At 48.8% G+C, this 11,941-nt stretch overlaps 1 protein-coding gene across 1 annotated transcript; it reads right to left on the reverse strand.

Annotated features, from left to right (window-relative positions):
• Positions 1 to 1,568: 1,568 nt before the first annotated feature.
• LOC101408700 (cytochrome P450 4A11-like) lies at positions 1,569 to 10,338 on the reverse strand. Its single transcript, XM_087447078.1, is given in 13 exon segments — positions 1,569 to 1,737; positions 4,134 to 4,210; positions 4,354 to 4,418; positions 5,339 to 5,472; positions 5,572 to 5,762; positions 5,849 to 5,955; positions 6,416 to 6,570; positions 6,944 to 7,068; positions 8,086 to 8,213; positions 8,692 to 8,736; positions 9,417 to 9,520; positions 9,522 to 9,552; positions 10,314 to 10,338. Coding segments are annotated over 13 exon segments (1,356 nt in total).
• Positions 10,339 to 11,941: the final 1,603 nt, after the last annotated feature.

The following is an 11,941-nucleotide window of genomic DNA, read 5'->3' on the forward strand; positions in this document are numbered from 1 at the left end:
TGCCTATTTGAGCTCCTGAAAGGGCCAGTTGGTTTCACAAAGGACAACACCTTGCTCTATCACATCCTATACAGCCATGCCTCAGAAAGCTCTCCCATGTGGGGGAGGAGAAAATTCCCCCTTCCCTTCTTGGTTCTTGTGGCTGGTCAAATAATTAAAATGACATAAGGCAGATTAACAGGAGAAAATCAAACAGTTTAATATGTGGGCACAGGGAATTCACATAAGCACGAAAAATTCCAAAGAGAGTCAGGCAAAATAAGACACCTATGTCATTCTAGATTAAGGTAAAGGAACAGGAGTCTGGACTTTCATAGGGGAAAGGAGGCATTTACAGAAGATGGAAAGAATTAATGTTTAATAAACAAATGTTTGTTGGGCCATCTAGAGACAATGGGACACAGAGAGGACTTTGGTCAAATGGGCTTTGCTACGTTCCTCCCTGTCTACCACACCTAGTTCATATTATACTATAGTTACCTACGGTTATAGCTCCTTCTTGGGACAAGCCTTCTATGTTAAATCCCTTTGGACAGTTAGAGGGAAGGTCAAAGTGTCTTCCTGAGTCTTTTGGAGGTGATGGGACATGATTGGCCCTGCTGGGTCTTGGCACCACAGAGCAGATATTATCTACCTTCCTTGTCTCCTCTGTCTTCCCTCCCCTTCTCTCTCTCTTCTCTTCCATCCGTCTCCTTCCAAGGGATGACACCACTCCATGGGACACTGTGAACTTTGTCACAGGGAGTGGGAAAGAAGGAGAGGGGGTGTGAATGAAAAAAGGGTAGACTGTTAACACACAGAAGAGATCGGGAGTACAGACTGATGGTAGTTACACAGGGACTCAGCAGGCTGAATACTGGCTCCCAGCGGTGTCCACATCCTAATCCCTGGACCCTGTGACCACGTCTTGTTTTATCTGAGTGGGCCCGTGTAATCACAAAGGTCCTCATAAAGCAGAATGCCAGATGAAGACAGAGCACAGAGACTTTGAAGATGCTGCTGGATTTGAATCTGGAGGAAGATCCAGGAGCCAAGGAATGCATCTCTAGATGCTGGAAAGGCAAAGAGAAGGATTCTCTCCCAGAGGCCTGGAGGTAGGGCGGCCCTGCCAACACCTTGGTTGTGGTCCAATGAAACCATTTCAGACTTCTGACTCCAGAACCATAAGAGAAGAAATTTGCCTTAAGTCACTTTGTCTTAAGTCACTAAGGCTGTGGTAAATTATTATAACAGCAAAGGAAACTAACACAAGGATGGACAGATGGGCAGAAAGGGAAAGACAGGGATAGGACAGACAGGCTGGAGGACAGGCAAATGATGAGGAGTTTGGTGACAGTCAGAGATGGAGGTGGGTCAGAGACAGGCAGACCAACAGGTAGGGAGCCTGGAGAAGGATGAGAGAGAGAACGGTGATGGTCTGATGGGCAGGAGGCAGGAGATCAGTTAGATCACCAAGTGGGCAGATAGAAAGCAGGAAGTGGACAGATACTCAGGGGATAGGAGAGAGTGACAGGAAGACAGGATGGTTGCAAGGGTCTCTCTGAACCTGTCCTTGTCCCCAAAAAGTGTTAGAGGAGCTTCCTGAGACGCAGGTAGATCCCATTCTTGGACTTCAACACAATTCTTGGAACGGGAGCAGGGACTCTGGAGGGATCCGGCGCCAACTCAAAGCGGAGCAGTGTCAGGGCCACGGCCACCTTCAGCTCGGTCATGGCAAACTGCTTCCCGATGCAGTCCCTGTGCCAGGGAGGGGAAACAAAATGAGAAGTGGCCTCAAACTCTGCTGTGAGCTGGGCACGGATTGACCCACTGGGCCCGAGCCAGGAACAGGGCATTCAGGGCTCTCCTGTATGTGGCCCAGCCCCAATACCATCCTTACAAGTCACACACCTCTACCCCTTAGTTCACACCCTCCCCTTCACCTCTGACAAAGCCTACTTCCCTCCAGGACTAGCTCCTAACTCCTACTTCTGCTCTCAGCAGGCCTGAAATCCTGTTAGGTGAGGGTCAGTACTCTAAGCCACAAGTCAAGTCAAGTGAATCACTAAAAAATTATTAATTTGCTCACTCCTTCCACAGTTTCTGGTTTCACAATGTGGAGGCCAGGTCAGGGCACAGTAGGGGGCAGGCTGGGCCACACTCTCAGGCCCTCAGCCTCTTGGGAGACAAAACAGGGACCCCGATCTTCAGAGAGAAGACAAGATGGAGTTGTGTTAGGAAGTCAGAGTGGCGACAGGGAAGCTTCCTGGAGGGCCACGGAGTGGCGACCCTCAGCCTAAAGTACTATCTGCCTCACAATTAATGGGCCCGACTCCTGCCTGCCCCTCGTCCCCTCCATCAACGATCCTCTGTAGCCTTCCAATTTAGTCCAGAAATGTCCCTCCTTACCATCCCTCAGTCTCCTCACCTGGATTTTCCTGTCTCCCTGCCTCCACTCCCTCTACATTGAAGCCACGGCCCAGCTCAGACCCTCCTATGCTGCTAGGACATTCCAAATGCCTCAGCTGGCACCAAAGCCCTCTATGGGCTGTTGCCTCACTCACCTCTTACCTGTCCAGCTCCACGTGTGTTGAGATCGCCGAGAATGCCTCCCTCCAACTCTGCCTGCCGCAAGTTCAAGGCTAAGTCCAATGACAGCCTGCCCTCACCCCCTCTGCTGAATCTGCCTCTTCCTCCCCAGACCCTCAAGGAACCATTAGTGTTTTATTCAAGGACATCTCATCGTGCAGTGCCCAGGACAGTGCCAGAAATATGGAACATCCAATAGTCTGCTCAGTGAGTGAATGAGCGAGTGAAAGAATGAATGAATGAATGATGTTTATCTTTAGTAGAGGTATTTGTTTCTTGACTGTGGACTCTAGGAGGCAAGGACAGTGTCTTTCATCTCTGTATTTCCACCTCCCAGCATAGGACTTGGCCCACAGAGGTGGGCTTAATAAATAGTTTCATAATTGAATGAAGTTAATTGAACTGAAAAACAAATAAACATGGAATGGAGTAAAATAAAAGTAGCATTAGTTCTGACCTAGGAATTGAGCTGCCTAGTACTCTCCTGTCCTCTAGTGGCAGCTACAGCCTGCAGCCAGTGTCTATGAGGAAGGACCCAGTTCTGGGAGAAACCAAATCCTAGAGTCAATTTCTGGAAGAGCAGTTTGATTAAAGCCTGTTCTGTGAAAATTGATTCAACATTTGAAGAATCCACAGAATTATGGATTCAGAAAAAGCTTGTTTCTAGTAACTACTTTCAATGTTTGTGGAAGTTACTGTTTCACAGGATGATTTCAGCAGCATTGGAGGATTTTCACAGCAGCCACTCTGGAGGGGACTCGTCTAGCTCAACAGCTGTCTCATGTGTGCTTTGTATTTTACACACCAGGAAGCTTTCAAATGCATGTGTCGTACACAGAATAGCAGATTTTCTCTCAAAAGCAGTTGATTGTCCTCATTATGTTATACTTTTGCCAACATTAGACCATGTAGGATCTGGGACTATAGATCCCACTTCATATAAAGAATTTTTCTGACTGGAAAAGTTGTCATGGTTATATGAATATTATATCAAATTTTATTGGGATAAACTATAAAAATAGAGTAGACATATTGGTGTGAAACTTTCTTCCAATGGTTACTGTAAATTTCATTTATAGGCTGAACAGTTAGGACAAGGAAGGGGCTGGAAATCCAGACTCATGCAAACATCACTGAGACAGTGAGTGGCGGATGGGAGAATTAAGGAGAAAAGGCGCTGGGCTGGACTGTGAATGTGGGAAGAGAGAAAGCACCTGTTACGATTAATGATAATTGAGAAATGCAACCACCTGAAGTTTAATTTTCATGAAAATTTCTAATTCTGTAAAGTCCTACTCCTAAACTGTGGAAAACAATAGAATACACTGAACTTTGGAACAGCACTGACACTGAGTTGTGGCTGGCCATTTGGAAAGTCAGTGAGTCAAAGTCCCTGGGGCATGTCATGAAATGTCACCTTTCTTTTGTACATAGAGACACATGCCTCCTTCCCCACACACTGACATAGAAGTGCATAACTACAGAGGCCAATATGAACGTAGGAGGTCACAAACATCGGGTGTGCACCCAGTAAAACCTTCTCTCTCTGGTACAGAAAATCGCACCTTGGTCCTCCTGAGAAGTGCAGGAAAGCGTGGCTGTGTCGAGCAGAACCTGGTGCAAACCGGGAAAGATCAAACACCTGCAGAGAGAGCACCAGGGACAGGACAGTGGGGTCAAGCCCCTCCTTTCAATCCATGAGGGGACAGGACTCCTGAGGTGGGAGTGAGAGGAGGTGTTGGTCTGGAGAGATCATCCCATCCCCTCCTCCCACGGCCATCATACCTCTGGGTTCAGCCACACCTTTGGGTTGTGGTGAAGGGCATAAAAGGAGAGCCCGATTATGATTCCTGTGGGGCAGGAGGAGAAGAGAGAAGACTGATCATACCCATGGGGTGGGGCCCCCTCCCTCTGCCAGCAGGGGGCATGTGCATGCAGGAAAGTCTTGGAAGCCACCATGAGAGCCACTTCCCCTCACTCTGAGTGGAAGGATCCTGCTGCAAGAGAGGTGGGGTGGACATGGCAAAGTTCATGTGCACAGATTAGGAGGAGATAACCATGACCCAGGATTGAGAAGCAAAAAAGAACTGGAGGCTTACTTTTTGGAGCAACTCAAGTGACGACTCACATTTATCAAGTGCCATCCATGAGCCCTTGGGGAATATGCATTAACTCATTCAATCCTCACATCAACCCTCCAAGAAAGGCTCTCATATCCCCATTATTCAGATGAGGCACCTGAGCCTCAGAGACTGAATGACTTGCCTATGATCACACAGCTAAGATGTGGCAGGGCTGGCATTCAAACTCAATGGGAGATGAGCTAAGAGGTGGCCTCCAGCCGTGGCAGGGGTCTCAGATCTGGTCATCAGCTGCTCTCTGCCATCAACCTGAGGGGTCCTCAGAGACTGGGCCATCTGATCCGTGACAGCAGATTCCGCATCTCCCCCATTTTTCTAGACCTCATAAGGAAAGCAGCACATCTCCTCCTTACTGCTGTCTGATTGTCTCTCCAGCCCTCACATCTCAGGGAAATAGAATTTTAGGGCTAATTCCTGAGCCCACATTCAGAGACTAGCATTTATTTATTGAGCTTTTGTTGGGTCTAGTTCTGTGCCAAGATTTCAAACACCTCATCCTAACTACATATATTTATTTACAAAGAAACAAGACACAGAGAGATTCAGAACTGCTCTGGGACACGTGGATTTCTGATCTTCCTTGTGTTCTTGCAGAGTGCTTAGGTTAGTGAGTGTGATGAGATTCACACCTCTGGGTAAGGAGCGTCCGTCAGGGAAGGTGATGGGCTTGCTGAGCTCTCTGCTGACACTTGGTACTGGTAGATAGAGTCGTAGTGCCTCCTTGATGCACATGGTGGTGTAGGGCATCTGGTCCAGGTGATCCCTGAAACCGAAGCCCATCCTGAAGTGTGGACAAGGTCCAGGCAGACCAGGTGCTTCTCTAGCTGAGTGAGCCAGGTTCTCCCATCTCTTGAGCACTTACCAGGTGATGGAGGCGCCATCCCCCAGGAGGCTCTGGATCTCCTCCCGACACCTCTGCTGGTGCACAGGGCGTGCGGCCAGAGCATAGAGGATCCAGGAGATGCTACTGGCTGTGGTGTCGTGGCCCTCGAACATGAACGTATCCACCTCTGCACGGAGGTCCTTGTCAGACAAGCTGCTCCCATTCCCCATCTGGGGAACGCACAGCGAGAGTGCAGGGTCTGCCACTTCCTTTGAACTTCTGGGCTAAGCCTCAGGCCTCTCCTACACACACTCACTCTGGCAAAGAGGAGACTGTCCAGAAAATCCAAGTGCCTCTTCCTCCTGACCTTCTCCAGCTCTCCCTCCTTCCGTAGGTGAGCCTTCCTCAGCTTGATCACTTGGTCTGTCCCAAAACAGTGGTTCCCAGGCAGAGCAGAGAGCTCTTGGTACCCAGATAGAGCAACTCACAGTAGCCCCATCCAACCGCTGCCCCAATCTGGGTGCCCGGTGGCTCAGGATGAGTGTGGGAGTGGGTGTGCTCACAGGGGTGAGAGCTCTTGCACCATCTGATTGCAGGTCAGGCTTCCTATCAATAGCATGGCTCATGGAGGCTCTGCTTGAATGCTTCTGGGTGGGGGTCTCATTCAACCATCACCCATGTGGTGACACTTGTAAATCCCTGCACAACATCTGGCCCCCTAACGTATTGTTTCCTACCCCTTGCACCAGGGATGTACCAGTGTGGGTGTGTCCCAGGTCCTGATGGGGCAGCAGGGGGCAGAACTCTATCTGAGAGCTCAGGGGTAGTCCCCTTGGGATATGCCTGATGAACGAGGGGAGCAGCCGCGGAGGTGGAGTCCAACCTGTGTGTTGATGGGTGAGCTGGCAGGCCTGGTGGCTCCAGCGTCCATCAGGGGTCAGCCTGTAGATGATGTCATTCTGGTAGAAGACATTCCTCGCCCGGGAAAAAAACAGATTGTTCAGGTCCCCAATGGCCTGGATGTAGGATTTGGAGTTCCTGAAAGAGGAGGATGCAGAAGAGACTGGAGTGGAGGGAGGCCTCTGACCTGGAGGTGGAGTTAGGTTCTGGGTGATTTCCTCAATCAGTGGGGACAGGACACTGAGGCATTTATCATTGCTGTGTCACAGCCCTCGAGACCCTCATTCTCTTGTTATAAGTGGTGTGGGCAGCCAGGCTTCTACCCTTGCGAGGGATCAGGGATCTGTGGCTAAGTCAAGTTTTGGTCTGGGATGGAATTTGTCTTGTTGGGGGCTCTTGGAACAATGTTGAAATTTGTGCTGTAAGCATGTAAATTGTCCTATTACCTCTCAAGTAAGTCCACATCAATGTGTAAGAAATAAGACCCTGCAGCACAAGGGTTATCACTGACCTCTCTGTCTGGATGCTGCTCTGGTGGCTGAAGGTGCACTTCATGATGGTGTCCAGGGTCATCATGGAGACATGTCCAAAGATCTCCAGATGTGAGTCCTGGCTGATAAGCTCCTCCCATTTGTCCTGTGGTGCAAGGGGGACATTGATCCTCCCTTGCCCCCCCATAAGACCTGTGATGACAAGGCCAGGCTCTCTCTCTGTCTTTCTAAACATTCTTAAAGGATTTCCTCACTTTCTACAACAGATATGGTATAGTAAATTAAGACTATAAAGCAAGAGTTTGTAATGTGAGGCCTATTTTCTCAGAAACGTCTATTTTATAATTAATGGTCTCTCATAATAGTCTGAATTGGTATAGAATTTTAGGAACAAGTTGCAATGATAACCTCCTTTTGGAAGACCAGAAAACATTGTTTTTCAGGGGACAAAGAGGAAATCTTCTCTGACCTGGGGCTGAACTAGATGTGAGGGACAGGTGAAGTCCACATTTGGGGAGCAAATGTGTCAATGGAAGAGCAAGCCTAAAGGGTGAGTACTGGGGCTTCTAAGGAACAGACATCTGGGACTTCAATTCCTTTCATTCCTCAAACATTAGCTGAGCACAGTTAAGAAATCGCAGTCTTGATGGGAGGTGATGTGATGGCAGGATATGGTTCAGATTGGTGGGTGTGGTCCAAGTAGTGTAGACCTGAGAGTGTCTTAGAGTGTACACCTGGTCTCCATTTGCTTCCATTGAGTGGCTCAGTTCCATTCTGAAGCCCTGGGCTCCAGGCCAGAGCCAAGCTGAGTGACACCCTGGGAAGCCACTGAAGCTGCCACTGCCCAGCCCAGCCAGGGTCAGCTTGTCCTGCTGCTCTGAGAAATGAGGCTTGCTCTAGTCCACTGTGCTGAAGACGTTGAGGTGGCAGGAGAGTGGACGCTGTATCCACCCTCCTTTTCCTTGGCGATGAGAAAGAGTTTATCTAAGCTGGTATCTCCTATCCCATCCACTTTTGGGGAGCCCTGTCTCATAGTAGGATCTGAGTACATTACTCTGGGTGTCTGTGTCTGATGTATGACTGAGAGATACCTGTGTCTGGAGTGGACTCTGTGAGTTTTGCTGTGTGTGAACATGTGCAGGTGAGAGAGGGATGGACTTACCAGCATCACTCGGACTGAGTCGGCCATGAGCCCCACGTAGGGCTTCAGGATGTCGTAGTGGAAGGCTGAGGTCAGCGTCCGCCTGTGCTGGAACCACATCTGCCCATTCAACAGGAGCAAACCATACCCTGGGCCAGAGATGGTGTGTGGTGGGGGTGAGAGATGGAATCAGAGGGACAACTGGGGACGACTTGGGAGGAACTAAGGGTGTCAGAAGAAGGCGCATCATGGACAAAGGCAGGAAAGGCCAGTACATTTCAGGACTGAGGATTTCCCCAAATGGCTGGTACATAGTAAGTGATTGTGACAGCTGTGGGATAAAGGTCGAAAAAGAGTAGGGGGCAGGTGATAGAAGGATTTCAATAAAAGTCAGGCTGAGATCATGGTGAGGACTGAGAAGAGATGTGGAAGACGCTGAGCTTCAGCAGGGCTCTCACCACCATTAGGAAGGAGGAGGGTCTTTTACAAGAAGAGAAATGAGGCTTGATCCAGAGATGAGGGTGGTGACATGGTGACCAGGCACCTGTTGTTCTCTGTGAGCCCAAGAGATAGCTCTTGGCAAACCAAAGTGGTGGGTGGACCGGAGTCCCACTTAGGTGTACTTACCAATCCAGGGAGCCAGGAATCTGTAGCGACTGTGAGACTTTGGGTCTGAAAGGTAAGGAAGGGCATTACAGGAAGTTGGAGGGGACCAAACAAGGCTGACAGCCCCCAGAGGCAGCTGTGGCCCAGACCATGGGTTCCCATCCCTTCCTGATGATTGTCAGTTAGCTGCCAGTTGGTCTTAAGCCACCCCCTACTTGCCTCCTATCTCTGACTGTGTCTGTCCTGATAGTCACTGTGGACTCAAAAAGGCAGACTGAGTGTTCTAGCAGCAGGACACCCACAGGACTAAGATGGTGTATCTGCAAGAAACACAGGCTCTGTCCTCCGTGCCAAAGAAAAGACAGAAGCCTGTGGTTTTCCTATAATTGGTGGTGGCTTAGCCATCCCGTGAGCCAGGACACGCAACAATTAGAGGTGCCAAACCTAAGACAGTGTGCAAAGGAAAGTGTCTTTGAGATCTGGGGGAATTCACATAACAGATCATCTCAATTTGGTTAAAAAGAAAATAAGTAAGAGAAATAGTAATTCAGCCCTCCACAGCTCTTTAAGCCTTCAGGTTTAGTGCATAGTGTTGGCCTTAGGCTGGCTTGTGGGCTGGGAGAATGGTTGGAAGAGGGTAGGTATTGATGGCTGAACTGCCAGTCTACTCTGGAATTTCACAGAATGAGGGTCGTGTACCCAAGAGGGAAGAGCTGTTCCAGCCAGGATGCTGGTTTCTCTCTCACCTGGTCTCCCCAGGATCATCTTCATGTAGTCAGGGTCATAGACCAGTACTTGGACCTTTGTTCCCCATAACCAGCGAGGACAGGCACATGGGAATTTCTCTCCATTTCATTATCTGTTGAAGCTCCTCATCCTTTTGGAACAGTCAACAAGGGAAAGATAAATCAATAAAACCCTTTTAGTCTCAGTGCTGGAGTGGAGGGGAAGGGCAGGATGGGCACAGGTAGAGAGTTCTAGATCTATCAGCAGAACTAAGAGTTTAGAACTGTTGCACATGACCTGGGCTCTGTTCTGGACTTTGCTGGCTGTCCAAGGTTTGTCCTCAGGCCGGATTCTGTCTCATTGTTGGTGAAGCTATGGGCCCTCACTCCGAACTGCCCAGAGAAAGTGGGTCAGGGATTGACTCCACGGTGTAAACCTTTTGGAAGTCATTAAACATTTGTGTCAACAATTTGTATGACAACTTGTATCACTTGGCAACCAGTTTTGCCATACACTTTTGTTTGTTTAGAGAATAAGTGGATTACATTTAAAATTCAAATTTATATATTAATTTCATTTTGCCATATTGGTTGCTATGTATTTTCAGCATTATCTCAGTATTCAGGTAAATGTTTGTTAATATGAAATAGTGCTGGGATGTATACAGCTAAGTGAAAAAATTAAATACGAAATTGTGTGTATAATATTATTTTATATATTGAATATGTACAGAGTTGTAGAACAAAGTCTGGATGTTTCCATATGAAAATGGTGTTGAACTATGATTTTGATTTTTAGTTTTTTAATTTCATTTACACTTACCAATAAAAAGAAACTTTTGAGAGCTTCCCACTGCCTGGAATATTCTTTCAAAACTCCTCAGTGTGGATCAGAAAGGCCTTTGCTTTCTGGCTTACCTTCTCTGTTCTTGCCTCCTGCCATGCTGGCCACTCCACCAGGGCTCGTGGCTCCATCCCCAAGGTGCTGCTGCTGCGGCTGCTCCTCACACCAGCTAACCCTGCTCAGCCTTCTAGGCTTCGGTACCTGCTCTTCCCTCTACCTGGAGCACCCTCCTCTTTGCCACAGAGAAACTGCCTCTCCTCAACTTTTAAGACTCAGCTTTGTTTTATCACCTCTGGAATTCTCGTAGACATTTGGTCCTATAAGTGTTCCATTTAGTCAACTCTTCTTTACTTCAACTGCTTCTACGTAACTCAAAGTAACTCTCTGCTGCATTGGTATCTAATCTCTGCCTGCATCCTTCTCACAATCAGGGTTCTCGAGCTCTGAGGCAACTTGCCCTACTGTGGGACAGGTTCTTTCATTCAGCACATATTCACTGAACATTTGCTATGTGCCAGGCAGTGGTTTAAGCACTGAATCAGGGCATGGCTATAGATCCTTACCTTCGGGGACCTTCCGGTCTAGCTGGGGAGACAGAAAGACTAAGAGGCTATGACATAGAGGATAATTAATGCTGTGATGGAAGGATGCCCAAGCCTCTGGGGAAACTTTGGGGAAGGGGACCTAACTCAGAATAGGACATTAGAAAGGTCTTCCTCATGTACTTGCTCATTCATCAAGTCATCATTTACTGAGAGGCTACTGGGTTACAAAGGTGAATCAGAGGCAGTCTCTCCCAGAAGTAGCTCACAGCTATGACACCGCAGACAAAAATAGCTGAATCTGGTTAGCACTGTTTTATGGGAAGGAGAGTCCAGGGGGAAAAAAGTTGTCCCCTCTGCTCCTGGGAAACCCAGAAAGACATCTCGGAGTTGGTAGGTTGGGCTGGGCCTTCGTAGATGGACATGTGAGGGACAAGATCGTGCCAGGTAGAGGGCACAGTGTGAGCAAAGACCCAGGCTGGAATGCACAGGCAGGGAGGGAGGACAATGAGTAACTTAGGGTGAAGCAAGAGATTAGGAAGGGAAGGGAGAGAGGTATTGGGGCCAGCCCATGTGGGGCTTTGGCTCTTTCCGGTCCCCATCTTTGGCTCCACTCTGCTGTGATCATGTTGCCTCCTTCTCTGAGTAAAGAGAGGCCTCAGCTCTCTGCTACCGCCCATTTCCTCCTAACATTTGATCACCTCTGTGCCAGGCTCTCTGCAGGGTACTGGGGGAGAAGGGGATTATATGCTCAGTTCCAAGAGTTCACAGTCCAGGGTGTGAGGGAGGAGAGCAGGCAGGCCACCTCATCCTCTTAATGGTGCAACTCTAACGTTAGTACTCCTTACGTGGCGCCGTCCTGGAAACCTTCCTGCTCATGGGTGCCAGTGACTGGTCAGGGTTTTAGCGCTGAAATCACCAGTCTGGATAATCCCTCAGTCTTGGGCAAACCGAGCCAGTTGGCCCATAACATCTGACATCAGTCCCCAGCCCAGCTGGTGAGACTCTTTTCCTATGACCTGTCACCTTCTTAGATTCCTGTCTATCGTCTCCACAGACTGAACCCCACAGGGCAGGGATCCATAGACTGATGTATGTGTTCCCAGGCAAGCTCAGGGCCAGGCAGAGAGGATGGGGTTGAGTGACTGGGGCAGGGAAGC

The sequence above is a fragment of the Ceratotherium simum genome, chromosome 22, assembly GCF_057802395.1.
Source record: "Ceratotherium simum simum isolate JZ-2026a chromosome 22, ASM5780239v1, whole genome shotgun sequence".
In the NCBI taxonomy this organism is placed as follows: domain Eukaryota; kingdom Metazoa; phylum Chordata; class Mammalia; order Perissodactyla; family Rhinocerotidae; genus Ceratotherium; species Ceratotherium simum.